Source organism: Beta vulgaris, chromosome 4 (genome assembly GCF_026745355.1).
Source record: "Beta vulgaris subsp. vulgaris cultivar EL10 chromosome 4, EL10.2, whole genome shotgun sequence".
NCBI lineage: Eukaryota > Viridiplantae > Streptophyta > Magnoliopsida > Caryophyllales > Amaranthaceae > Beta > Beta vulgaris.
In genome coordinates this window covers 55722956-55737292 of record NC_079205.1, presented here as the reverse complement: position 1 = coordinate 55737292, position 14337 = coordinate 55722956, and the positions used below count along the sequence as shown (strand labels likewise).

The following is a 14337-nucleotide window of genomic DNA, read 5'->3' as shown; positions in this document are numbered from 1 at the left end:
CTTCAGCAAGCCAGTCTTTAGCAAGCAATCTAATAGATATTGTAGGCAAATTAAACGTACCAAAAACCCAGAAGAGGTGGCACATCTACCGTATAAAAGGCTTCGGCAAACCATATTACCGCGATTTCAGTTGTATAAATGTACTGAAATTAAGCTAATGGAAATCAGATCCGAAAAAAATGACCCTAGGATTTGTAGATGGTTTTTACATCGAGAAAACGTACAAAAGAGCAATACAAAACGAAACTAAAAGACATAATGTGAAACTAAAACCTTTAATTATTTTTGGTGAAATGTCAACTAAAACCTTTTAACAATAAAGAAATGGCGATAATTCAATTTGATATATATTTGTAGAATTATAGTTAAAAGCACATATAGCTTCGACTATATTCATTTTTTTTTACCGATCTAGCAAATGTAGTCAAAGTTTTAATTAAACATGACGATGAAAGCTACTCATAGTCATTTGACAAGAACAACACTCATGCAAGAGATTAAAAGAGTCATCATACTCTCAAAAAACAAAATTCATGGTAAAATTATTTTATTAAAATATTTGGTTTTTGTGTTTTAGTATATGAAATTGTCATTTTGGAATAACGGAATGTAAGCTTATTAGTTACTAAATTCAATAACTGTGGGCAATGTTGTTAAAATCGAGTATCTAGTTTGAATTGAAAACAACCTTTAGAATCGAATCGTAAAATCGAATCGTAGAATCGTAAGATTCTACAAACATGTATAATCAAGATATTGCACTCAATCTCCATTGAATATGCTAAAATGATAAGTTAAAAGACCTAAAAATTGGAAAAAATAGTTGTTTACCCACTATATTGGCAATAACTAACAATATATATCTCTTATTTTCTTTGTTAACATGATTTAAACTTGTGAGGTTTTCGCTAGTCAACAGAAATGTATAGAATCGTCTAGAATCGCGAATCGAATCGTCTATCATATTTTGAATCGTAAAATCGTAAGATTTTAAGATTTGAATCGCGATTTTAATAATTTTGACCGTGGGGTGTATGTTATCTTGTTTTTAAATACTTCTATTTTTTTTCCACAATGACCAAGATAAGATTTTAGATTAGATGGTTAGAATCTTTGTATTTCAAATGAGAGGTTATAATTCAAGTTTCCACACCCATTTTTGTTGTTTACTTTGTGTCTTTTGTTTAGGAGGGAGGGGGGTATATGTATCAGTATTACAATTCTTTACCTTGGGTTTTAGATAGATATATAAATGGTGGTAAGAGGAATGAAATTCAAAAGTAATTTAACAGAAAACACCCTTAAAATCTCTATAGACATAAGGACATGCAATCTCTCACCCACAAACTTGTGTTTTTTTCTGCATGGGAAGCAATTTCACCCTCAAACTTTTGGTTTTAGATAGATATATAAATGGTGGTAAGAATAATGAATTTCAAAAGTAATTTAATAGAAAACACCCTTAAAATCTCTATAGACATAAGAACATGCAATCTCTTACCCACAAACTTGTGTTTTTTTATGCATGGGAAGCAATTTCACCCTCAAACTTGTGTTTATTCATGGATTTTCATTATCACCCACTACCACTTCGGGGAGTGGTATTAGGTGGGAATGAGAATTTTAAGAAGAAAAATGGACACTTTGAGATGAATTAGTAGTAGTGCTCTTTTGATTGACAAGAATTTATGTATGCGATGAAAATTCACATGAATTTCTCATTTGAAAAGTTTAGTTGACAAGAATTTTTAAAAATTGGGTGCAATGGAGATTCCTTGGGAAATTAAATTCCCACAAAATGTGGGAATTTAATTACCCACTTCCCCTTAGTCAATTAGAATTTCCACATGAATTGCAAATTCCTTGATGTCAACCAAACAAATTTAGACCATTTCCTATAAATTACATAGATGAAGTAATTTCCTAGAATGGAAACGTACTACAGGAATTAAATTCCCATGTATACCAAATGAACACTAAGGGAATGTACATTAATTTTTTTTGACAAATATATTACCATCATTCATAACCAACTTCCAAACAATCGTATTTACTTTGACTAACTTTTGTGATTCATAATTAAGAAAAAACATATATATAGTCAAATAGAACCTTGTTATAATTTTTATCACTATATGTTTTCAAAATATTCAATTTTAATTTAGAAAATTTGCTTAAGGATGATTACTGATAGTAAGATATAAACGACAAAAATTATTCCCCTATAAATTATTATATTCGCAAACGTGAATAAAAAACAGGTCAACTAAAAACAGGAAGAAATGACATATTAGATAGATTACACAGAAAAATTATTATTATTAATTATAAATAATAAGTATTATTGCATCAAAAAGTAATTATAGACTTGTGTAACACGTCTAATAACCGAATAGGTATATGAGAGTGGTAATTATTTCTCATACATATCTACTATACATATAGAGTTGTTTAACACATATAAGAGAATGGTAATTATATCCTCATACATATCAACCATACAAGTATACATATCATTAGATCTTCTCTGCAACTCTCTCCCACAAATTATTTCTACCTTACGTCCAACAATTCTAGAAGATTTTGGTTCAATAGTTTCAAAATCATCAAAGACGAAAGTGATGGGGAAGGTAACTAAGCTAACAAAGTTGAGGTTAAAGATGTTTGGAAAGAAGCCTGTGAATAAAGATTCACAACTAGTTGAAGTCAAGAAGACAGCTGATGAGAGTGAAAACACTCATATCCACGAGAAGAAGCAGGAGCTCGAATCAACACTAGTAGGTACTAAACAAGTAAACCGTAACCGTGCGACGATGAAGACCATGATTGGCATAACTACTATAGGATGCAAGCGTAATATCGAGATAGTGTTAGAAGGTCATGAAAGAAAGGGGTTAAAGATGATGGAGGGAGCTACGATATTAAATTGTTATAACATTCTTGAAAAGCTTATGAATCATGATTTGAGTTTCCTGTTAATTAAAAAACTGTATTGATTTCGGGACAATAAAGAAGAAACTGATGCGGGAGAAATACGTACATGCTATAGACTTTGAAGCTGACGTGAGGCTAATATTTTCTAAGGCAGTATCGTCATACAATAAGGTTGATAAACTTGCCGCGAAAGAACTCATCACAGTGTTTGATGGTCTTTGGGAGCCTGTTAAAGCAAGAATGGACCCGAAGACGAAGACGAGTTGTTATGGCAAGCGTAAATATGATAAAGAAGAAAGAAACTCCGTAGACTTGTCATCATTTCAGATAAGATACAAAGGTGCAACATCAAGCTCAGATTATTCTACGATCTATATCTTGTCAAGTCCATAAAAAGGTCCAACGGAGTAGTTATGGTCAAGATGATCAAGCTCAAGCACATGGCGTAGCAAGTGTTTGCGGTAAAAAAAACAAGATATGCAACCAAAAAAAGGAATGGATTGAAAATTAAAGACGTCGAACGCCTATAATAATAATAATAATAATAATAATAAATTTTATTTGCTTTTGCAAACATTACGTGCATATACGGCTAGTGAAAATTGGTTGAGGATGTGTATATACACTTATAGCACTAGAACATGTTATTATTTTGTAATCCACTGAGAAAAAATATTAGAGATATAAAGAAGTTGTCTAAATAAAAAAAACAAACAAGTGTCACAATATCATCCTTAGGCAAACAATTTGATTTTATTCTTTTATTTTCCCATGACATTTGCTCTTACATCTCTATTATTTTAAACCTACTTGATTTTAGAGAGGATAAAAAAACGTTTTTCTTAAACTCAATCAATAACTTACCGCGCATATATTTAACAGATCAATCGTTTAAAACAGCAAAAAAAAAAAAACGAAGATTAACATAATGGATACCGCTATGTCCCTCCATTCCTAATTACTAGTCTTATATGGACACGATGCGTATATTAATCTCAAAACTTGTTATTCTATTATATTTCATCCATATTATAATTGTAATTAGACACATTTGCAAAGTGAAGATTAAAAGCTAGATGAAGTTAGATATAATAAATTAATAATTAACCAATGTAAAAAACTAACAAAAGTTGCAAGTGACTTTTCTACTTTATGAATTTTGAATTAAAAAAATAGACATAATGAGTTGATTTGACTGACGAGTTTGTCTTGTAAGAGACATAAGATATCTTGTAACAAACTATATATATTCCCTTAAGAGGGAACCTTAATTAAACTTGATATAGAAGGATGTCAGAGTCTTTCACGTGTAAAAAATAAATGGGGTCACATGTGAGAAAAATGTAAAAAGGAAACTCAAATATGAATTATCCAGCTTGAGCAATTAGAGATGGTTATCAGATAAGTCTGATGGGCTTATGTACCTATTATCAAGTGATTATTAGGATAAGACCACATTATATATATTAGGGGTGATAATGAGCTTGACAAGCTCGCGAGCAGCTCGGGCTTGGCTCGGTCAAAGCTCGGCTCGAACTCGGGCTCGGCTAGAGACTTAAACGAGCTGAGCCGAGCTAGGCAAAGCTCGGCTCGTAAAGCACGTGAACAGCTCGATTATTATTTTATACTAAAAAAAATTATATTAAAAAAATATTTTACATTAAAAAAATTTAATTACAAATTTATATTTTAATTTAGATTAGAAATTATAATTTTAATTTGTGATCCAACTCACCTCTACTCCACTAGGCACTAAAGTCCACATTGGTTAAGAAAACAAGGATCAACCTTATCTTTTATAAATAGCTACTACTCCTTACTTTAACTTAAAGTTTAATTTTGTATCTCCTTGTTTGGAAAACAAAAACTATACTTTATATTTTTAAATATTTGATTATTTAGTACTTAAAATATTTGATAATTTTTTTCTTTAGCAAAACATGGAGTCCAAGTTATAAAAGCATATGTAAACAAAATAAGGGTATAATGAGTTTTTTTTTACTTTAACAAAACATAGAGTCCCACATTGAAATTTTAGCAATGCTAAGAGGGATTCCAAGTTATATAATTATATGTAGAATGAGTTTCTTTATCTTGAACAAAACATGAAGTCTCATATTGAAATCTTAGTATACTAAGAGGGAAACCAAGTTATAAAGCATGGGGATAGTGAGTTTGTTTTTCTTTAACAAACCATGAAGTCCCACATGCAATGCTAAGGGAAATCAACTTATAAAAGCATATGCTAGGTGAGTGAACAAGATCACCTACTTCGAGCATTGCCGCGAAAGAGCTGAGCTCATTAGTCGAGCCTAAATGAGCTCACGAGTCGAGCCTAACGAGCTCACGAGTCGAGCTCAAGCTGCAAATTCTAATCACGAGCTCGAGCGGAGCTCAGCTCCCCCAAGCTTGGCGAGCTCACGAGCCGAGCCGAGCCCATGAAAAGTCAAACGAGCTCGAGCCGAGCCCAGTACTATTCGGGCTCGGCTCGCTCAATAAGCACCCCTAATATATATCATTTAGTGATGAAACTTAGTTACTTGTGTGTGGCTTGCTTTGGGTATTAAATCTGATCTTTGTCCGTCTGCATCAACTCAACATTTAGCATAGCTTGAACATTGCCGCGAAAGAAGTCATGATGGTGTTTGACGGTCTTTGGGAGCCTGTTAAAGCAAGAATGGAATCGAAGACGAAGACGAAGATGAGTTGTTATGGCAAGTGTAAATATGATAAAGAAGAAAGAAACTCCGTAGACTTGTCATCAATTCAGATAAGATACAAAGGTGCAACATCAAGCTCAGATTATTCTACTCGATCTATATCTTGTCGAGTCCATAAAAAGGTAGTTATGGTCAAGATTCTAATGAAAGTTTGAAGTCTGTAGATGATAAAGCTCAAGCACATGGCTTAGCAAGTGTTTGCGGTAAAAAGTCACATATTATGGGCTCTCTCGGTGCTAGTGCTACTAGCAAAGGTTCGGGAATTATAGTAGATGATGTTCAAGTCTCGCCATTAATGGATTCGCGCACTTTAAAGATTAATCGGTATGCTCACATCATCCGTAAGGCCCAAAACCATACACTATTCGACATGGACGATGGTGTAACTGATGCAACAATCTGCCAGAAAGAGAAGGAGAAACTACAGGTAAAGTAACATCAAGTGAAAACTAGAATCAAGTTTGCCACACAATTAGAACTCAAAAGGCAACAACAAAGGGAAAGGCGACAACAACAACAAAGGGAAAGGCAACAACAACGCTAAAGGCAACAACAACAAAGGGAAAGGCAACAACAAAGGGAGGCAGCTCGGATGACTCTTGATAAGATGGAATAATCTGTCGATTTAGTTGATAATTTCCAAGTTATGCGAGATCTTGAAGCTCTAATTGGGACCTCTAATATGGTGGTTCATCGCACATCCCGCGCTACAATGTCCAGGAGCCCATTGGAGAAGCTCGGTCTATATATCAAGGAGGATGATAGGTGATGATAATGTATTTAGGTAGACATAGTATATATATCAAAATTCTAATACATATATGTAACCTTATCGCTATATATTTTAGTTTTTGATGTAATAATAAATTTTACTTAAAATTTTTTGTTGCAATACTAAATTGTTTTGGTTTAGTGGAGCAATTAAGATTGAGGATTTGAGATAATATGTCCAATTCTGTAAATTTCACCGATTGTAAAATGCTATAATCACATGTTGTACACTATACTTATAGCTTAATTATTATTATATTTATGAAAAAGAAAGACTAAAAAATGTCTTATATTTTCATGAGTTGTAAAACTGTATTGTAGATGGTTCTCATTTTGAAGCATATTTCAAGCAGTCTCCAATTGTAGAAAATGATAATGTTTTGAATTAGGTAGCAAAAGTTATATTCAATTTACGTAATATAATAATTAGGTTGTTTATTCAAAACTTAACGTGATATAGATTTTAGAAGCATATTTCGAGCACCATCGAATAGTACAAAAATTATTATATTCCGAATTACGTCGCAAAAGTTATATACAAATTACATAATATAATAATTTAAGTTGTTCATTCAACACGAAACTCTAATTTTCGCTTAGCCAAGGCTCGTTATATGTATTTAAATCTATGAATCCTATGTAGCGCGCTCTAGAATTTCCGAAGGGAGAACATCATCTTCCTCCTCCTTCTCTTATGTAATAGAAATTATGCACTCCAATTCCATTATTAGAGTCAAAGTACCAATATCTACCTCAAATCCTCATTAAATCTAAACAGGACCTGTAGATCAGTTTTCTTATATATTTTACAAATACGTAATTAAACATGATAATTGTCAAATAAGTATGTGTTTTTGGGATGCCATGGAATATGAAATGAAGTAAACAATCAAGGATTGTGGTATATAGCAAATTTATGAGCTAATTATGACTTTTTTCAATACTAATTCACTAATAGAAAGATTAACTCAATAATAATTATTTTAAAGAAAAAGTTTAAGCAGTAGTGTAGTATATTGAAGAGAGTAAAGTCATAATTTTCTATTGTGTTCATATTAAATTATTAATGTCCAAGAAACAAGAAACATATTCATGAAACCTGAATGAATAAAGAGGACGAGAAAGGAGAGAATGATGTTACGTAAGTTGCGTGGATCAACAACCTAACGGAAAAGATATGTTTTGGTGCTACCACCAAAGGTTGGAACATAGGTACTCGTTTAGATGATGTTGAACTTTCTGAATCAAAGGCTTTTCATGCTGCAAAATCGACGAGTCAGAATGCTGAGCTCACACTACAAGTTCATACACGGTGAGAAACGGTTCAGGAGAGCTAAAATCAAGCACAAATTGGACTCGTCGAGTCAGCCACACGAGAATCCGAACTCAAAGGGAAATGGCAATGGCAATGGCAATAGCAATGGCAATAAGAAAGCGAAGCAGCTCATAAAGCCAAGATGGAAAGATAAGTTGATTATGTAAGGAAAAAGAAAAAATTATTTGTATATACACATTAAATCGAATCTCACGTAATTAAGTGTTTTTTAAGGAAGAAGATAATAAAGAATACACACAAGACAACACAAGCCTCCATAGGATATCAGGACTATGTGTTTAGGATAAGTTGCACAAACATTTAAATTCTAAAGGTATCTATAATATTCACAGAATAGCTTGGTTGAATAAAAGTTAATTAGTTTTACATTGATCCTCAGCCAATTAAAGCAGAATTGGCAAATTCCTGTAAATTTATACCAAATTTTCTGCCTTTGATCCTCAAGAATATACTGAAATTCAACACAAAAATGGATCTCTATTATGAGTTATGAAGGCAGTAAATTGAGCTTCTTTTCTATTTGTTTGGCCCGGCGAAGAGCATCCAGCGCCTCTGCTTGCTTTCCACTGCGTTTCAGGTTCAGGGCCTTCACTTTTTCAGCCTTAATTTGTGCTTCCAGCTGAATTCTCTCTTGATTGGAACTCTCATTCCTAATGGAGCTTGATGTCTGCAGCTCTGCTTTCACTGGGGTATGTGAAACAATGTGAGCATCTTGTAGACCAATTGCATTAAGAGCCGATAAGAGTTGAGGGTCAAAAAGATCCTCAACAATAGCATCTTCAACGGGTCCTCCATTTGACGAGGGTACGGTAGGATTAGCAGGACTAACCTCCTCGAGCTGTGCTTCAAGTTTCTTGGCTATTTCAAGTTCAGCATCTGCTTCTTCAGTCCTACCTTCTCTACGGAGCTTCAGAGCATTCCTTTTGTGATTCAGGCACTCTCGCTGCAATTTTAAACGCTCATTGCTCGACATTGGTTTCGGGGCCACATTGGGAGGGTCCCGCTCCTCAGGTAAGGCGGAAATAGATGAGCTACGTTCCTCTCTTGAAGATACTTCCGTGGGTATGGGACCCGTGGGGTTCTGGGGCTTATCGTCTTCCAAATTTCTTTCCAACAGCTTCGCTTTCCTAAGTTCCTCTTTGGCTTCAGCCAATTTACCCTGTTTTTTTAATGCAAGCGCTTTCCTTTTATGAGAAAGAATCTCTTGTTGGACTGGACTTTTTTGGTTATCAGGAGAAACACTTGGGGAAAGGTTAGCTCCCTGTATAGCTGCACTCTTTTGGTTATCTGGAGAAACACTTGGGGAAAGGTCAGCTCCCTGTATGGCTGGCTGCACCACTTGACGTTTCTCTGAGGTATCGTTAACTTTAGCTGGTCTTTTGAGAGGTGTTTGGTGAGTTCCACTTTCCCTAGTCTCAGTGTTTTCAGGTAGATTTCCTTGTATTGCAGCTTCATCCTCAGCCTTGCGCTCTTGTATTTCTACTTTTGGTGCTTCCATTTCAGCCAGCTCTTCCTCCAATATCTTAGCAGTTTCAAGCACTTCTTCAGCCTCAGCCTCTTGTCCTTGACGTCTGAAGGCCAGAGCCTTCCTTTTCAAGCCTAATAGTTCCCTCTGGATCTCCGCTTTACTTCTTCTCCGTTTCTCAACCGTACGCCCAGCAGGAGCAGTGTTTCTATTTTCCACAGTGACCTCGGCCTTTCTATTAGACACCTCAGCAGGGTGCATCACACTAACACTGTCTTCATCCTGCCAGCCCAAGGTCTTGAGAAGTGAAAGATATGCCGGATCATGCAAATCTTGATCTGTCACATCACTTTCTTCATCCTTAGGAGCAAGAGAAGAAGACAAATCAAGGTGCTCCGAAACTGGCTCTAATACTTCGTTGCCAACATTCAACTGAGTGTCCATCCTGACAGGATTATCCATCTCCTCAAGTTGCTGCTCCAGGACTTTTCCTTTCTTCAGTTCATTATCAGCTTCCTCTAATTTCCCTTCCCTTCTTAAGGCAAGAGCTTTCTTTTTCAGTGCCAAAAGCTCCTTCTGAATCATAAATCTACTCTTTTTTGGCAATTTTCTGTCTGTGTCTGGGATTATGTTAGATGTCCTAGAATGCAATCCACCTAATTCGGATTCTTTTTCAGCACTGGAATCAAGTGTAGCCCTGTAGACAGAATCAAAACTTTCAAGATCTTTCTCAAGAGCTTTGGCCCTCTTTAGCAGTGACATTGCCTTTGCCATGTTCCCGGATCGTTTCTGGCTCACAGCTTCTTTCTTCAACTTAAGAATCTCATCTGAAAGTGCTTCCCTATCAACAGAAACGGGTTGGGATACAAAATCTTCGAGTTGATCAGGCTCCTCAGTCCAGCCTAGTGATTGCAAGGCAGCAGCCATTTCAGGATCATCCATATCATCCTCTGTAATCTCAAAGTTCCCATCAATACCAAAATCACCAGCAAAGGCCGAGATATCATTGAAGTCAGATACAGAATCCAGATCCAACCCAGCAGAAAAATCCTGTTTTTCATCATTATCTAAACTACGAATCAAAGCAGATATCTCATCATCAGACTCCTCAGCATCAGCCAAAAACTCTTGTTCCTCAAGTTGCTTCTCTAAAATTTTTGCTCTCTTTAGTTCTTCCTTGGCTTCAGCAAGTTTCCCATCACGCTTAAGCGCGAGAGCCTTTTTTTTCATGGCAATTACTTGAGTCTTGTCTAAACCAGAAGACACTTTACTGCGACTAGTGTCACCAGAACCCTGGATTAAATTGAGAAGCTCACCTTCCAAGCTTGTCGGGGGTGGTGCTTTACTAGCACTATGGATATCCAAATCAGACCATCCAAGTTCTTTTAATTCTTCTGTGAGATCATCCTTTTCTTTAACTTTCACAGGCTTATCTCTTATGCCTAATTCAGGAGACGTGTCTTGGGTTTTCTGTGTCTCAGCCAAAGCCTTTTTCCTATTCTTCCTCAATTGGAGTTCCAGAGCAGCAGCTTGTCGCTCAAGTTCCCGTGATCTCTTAAAGGCTTTAAGAGCTTCAGCCGATTTTCCTTCTCCCTTAAGGATTTTATATTTGTTCTTTTCATCCAAAGCTTGTTGGCGCAATTCTTCAGGAGTAGAACAATCCATCTCATTATTACTGCTATTAGAGGGATCGCCTATCAGATCTACATCTTCATCTTGGCTAGCAATTTCTTTCCCAGATCCCATACGAGCAGATTCTTTCCCATCATTCATCAACTCATTTAGAACTTCATCCACACTCCTTGATGCAGTTTTTGAGGTCCCTGGTGAGACGAAATCAACATTAGCTGATAAAACAGATCTTAAAACACCATGTAACAAAAGAACCAAAAAAAATCCGAAAACACAACAGTACAAAGTGTTTCCAACCAGAAACTGTACAATCAACAATCAACTGAGTCAACCCTAAACAATGCTGTCCGTTGGTAGAGTCTCTCATGGACCAGGTTTCAACCTTGGACTACAAAGGAACACGGACTAAACAAATGACTCACCACAACTGTCTTTTGTTTAAGACTTCTTCATGATTGTATGAATAATCTAACCATCCTTTTTCCGCTCTAGCAGGAGCACAAAGGCATTCATACAATACTAGTAAAGTATACTAAGGTACCATATACTGTAAACTGTGTAAAGTGTCTCATCTCAATCACAATGGTAAGTCTACTAAAGTCTAATTAACCATCTGCCATTCCGCCCCAACAGAACCTGCCATAAGCAAGTATGTTGACAGTCTTGACACAACATTTGAATAACAAATGCGAAACAAACACAATCAATACAAAGCAAGGTCTCACCCAGATCGACTTTCATCTGCAAGAAGATTCAAGCCATTAAGCACATGAAGTAAAATAAGAGTTGATACCTTTCCCAGCTCGATTCTTATGTCCATGCCGCAGCTCAAACCGAGCAGACTCTTCTAGTTTCATACAAGCTTCACAAATACGAACCGGAGAATCGCCTTGTCCCCGCAACACCATTCTGTTCAGAGTGCAACTGTTGCAAAAGATTCCTCCACATCTTCGACAATGATGCTAAAACAAAATACAAAAACAAAATAAAAATCCACAATACCCTTCTTCAGAAACACGAACATCTTCCTACTTCCATATACTTCTACCCCACCAAATCAATGACAATAAAAAAAAAACCCCTTTATCACTCACAAATCACAATGAATGATAATAATCACTAATCATACTAAAACTAAGCTCACACTATGATTCACTAAAAATAACCTAAGCAAGAAAATACACAATTCAACATACTTCATAAATTTCTCAACTTAGCATATCCATTTTCATCAAATTTAACAAGAAATATTATAATTTGGCGATTACCCACATCACAAAATCTATCATAATCACCTAAAAAAACAAACTTTTGAAAAATTCAAAACAGAAAAAAATTGAGGAAAATTAAGAACCTTGCGATTGAGGAAAGTGAACTGAGAAGAACAAGATTGACAGTGAGAAGCATCAACAACCCAAGTATTACCCCGTAATGAGGGTTTTGTTGGTAATCCAATCTTCTCTAACATCCTTTTTTTTATGTTAAAGATGAGATTTTTGGCCTAAACGCGGGAAGATGAATCAAAGAAGGAGGAGAGAGAAAATTGCGATTAATTCGAAACCCCCAACAGATTTTGATTATTGATTTTCAATCTGCAACTTCGTGAGATCCAACTTTTTGTAATAACAATGGACTTTTTTTCTCTTTGGTCTTTTTTTTTTTTTTTTTTTTTTCTCCTTTTGATGATGGTTTGTCACTTTGTCTTCTTTGTGACTTTGGTTTTGGTCTCGCCATCCGTTTTATTTTTACTTTTACTTCATTTTGTTCATGATTTTTCATGTGGTGGAATACATAATTTATTTACCGTTGTAACTTTGAGCACATATTTTGAAATTTCGTTATATAATTGGAAAATTTTGTTAACATATATTTTTTACTATTTTTAGGCCTAATTATTATTGAGGTTTGTTAAATATCGCCCACAAATTACTTAAAATCGCCCAAATTTATTTTTATATACTATTTTATTCTTTTCACTTTTCCACACCATCCACCACCCACCACCCCTACCAACCACCAACTTACTGTCATATCACCCTCTCCTCTTTTCCACACCACCCACCACCACCTACCTTCCCATTGCATGCGACCTAACCTCCACCACCGCAGCCGCGTCACCCAAACCTCCACCACCATCATCTAACCTCCTCCACCGTAGCCGTGAAGCCGTGTAACCCAGATCTTCGAATTTTTTGTATGGCGAACGTCCGGCCAGGACGTTCAAGCCATGGGGCGAACGTCCGGCCAGGACGTTCTAGCCATGGGGTGAACGTCCGGCTAGAACATCCTGGCCGGACGTTCGCCCCATGGCTTGAACGTCCTAGCCGGACGTTCGCCATAAAAAAATTTGAAGATCTGGGTTACGCGAAGGTGGAGGAGGTTAGGTGCGACGTGACGCTGCGAAGTGGTGGTGGTAAGGTGGTGGTGGTTATGTGCCATGTGACTTGCGAAGGTGGTGGTGATTTATGCCACGAAGGAAGTGGTGGAGTGAGAGTGGTTGGTGGAGTGAGGTGGTGATTTTAATGGAGGTGAAGGTGAAGGTGGTGGAGTAAGGTTATAAATGTAATTTTAGTTTTTTTTTGGGCGATTTTTAGTAAAGTGGGGCGATGTATAGAAGTTCAGTTATTGCTAAGTAGTAAACAAAAAGAAAATGCAAGTTAGTATTTTAAGTTCACCTCTATTTTGTGAATAAGATTCTTTGAAATACAATCAAATAGTACTCCTTCTACATTATGTTCTTTCTTTTGCAGTCATTAACTATTTGCATTTAAGTAGCATTACAATATTACTCCCTTAGTTAAACTTATATCTATTGAAAAAAAAAAGAGTCCATATTATCTGTTACGTTGAATTTCCAATCCAACAATATTATAATTTGGCTAATTTATACTTTGATCTACACTTGTATTTAAAACCCATATTATAATTTGGCTAATTTATACTTTGATCCACACTTGTATTCGAAACCCAAAATTTTGAGTGACGTGTTGTAGCCTGTAGGCACATCCTTCTAGAATTTCAACAAAAAAATATTTCACTACCTTTTCCACTACTTGGCAACATCATTATAATTCCACCACATTTGCTATTCATTTTCTCTCTCCTCTCACTACAAATCTAGAAACCATATCATCAAGGAACCTAGTTCATCAAACTATACATTATAAAATAAGAAAATCAGTCTTTTCAAGTATTAAGCAAAGTAGTAGATCTGCTAATTCATCAAAAATCCATCAGCTGAATCGACCACTTTTGAAGCAAACCAACTTCAGTTTTTTCTTGGGTCGATTTTCTAACAAAGAAAGGTAACTCAACTTCAGTTTTTTCTTGGGTCGATTTTCTATCATTCCAAAATTTAATTTGAAAAGTATGAATCAATTTCAGTTTTTTTTCCCCTTGCCTAATGTCTAAATTATGATTTCACAAACTTATATTTAAAATTTTCATCAGTCTCATATTTAAAATTATATTTGAGATAA

General features: G+C 35.6%; 1 protein-coding gene across 1 annotated transcript; it reads right to left on the bottom strand.

Annotated features, from left to right (window-relative positions):
• Positions 1–8086: 8086 nt before the first annotated feature.
• LOC104890625 (hypothetical protein) lies at positions 8087–12798 on the bottom strand. The gene is made up of 3 exons (XM_010676179.4): positions 12213–12798; positions 11652–11820; positions 8087–11049 (listed from the first exon to the last, which is right to left on the bottom strand). The coding sequence occupies exons 1-3, from the start codon at positions 12324–12326 to the stop codon at positions 8249–8251; spliced, it is 3084 nt and encodes a 1027-aa protein (XP_010674481.1). The 5' UTR covers positions 12327–12798; the 3' UTR covers positions 8087–8248.
• Positions 12799–14337: the final 1539 nt, after the last annotated feature.

What these genes read in the sequence shown, in the direction of transcription:
- LOC104890625 (XM_010676179.4), bottom strand. Translation starts at nt 12,326, where the DNA reads ATGTTAGAGAAGATTGGATTACCAACAAAACCCTCATTACGGGGTAAT. An exon ending in TCACTTTCCTCAATCGCAAG is followed by an intron (nt 11,821 to 12,212) that starts GTTCTTAATTTT and finishes ATTTTGTTTTAG; the next exon opens with CATCATTGTCGAAGATGTGG. An exon ending in TAAGAATCGAGCTGGGAAAG is followed by an intron (nt 11,050 to 11,651) that starts GTATCAACTCTT and finishes TCGTCTCACCAG; the next exon opens with GGACCTCAAAAACTGCATCA.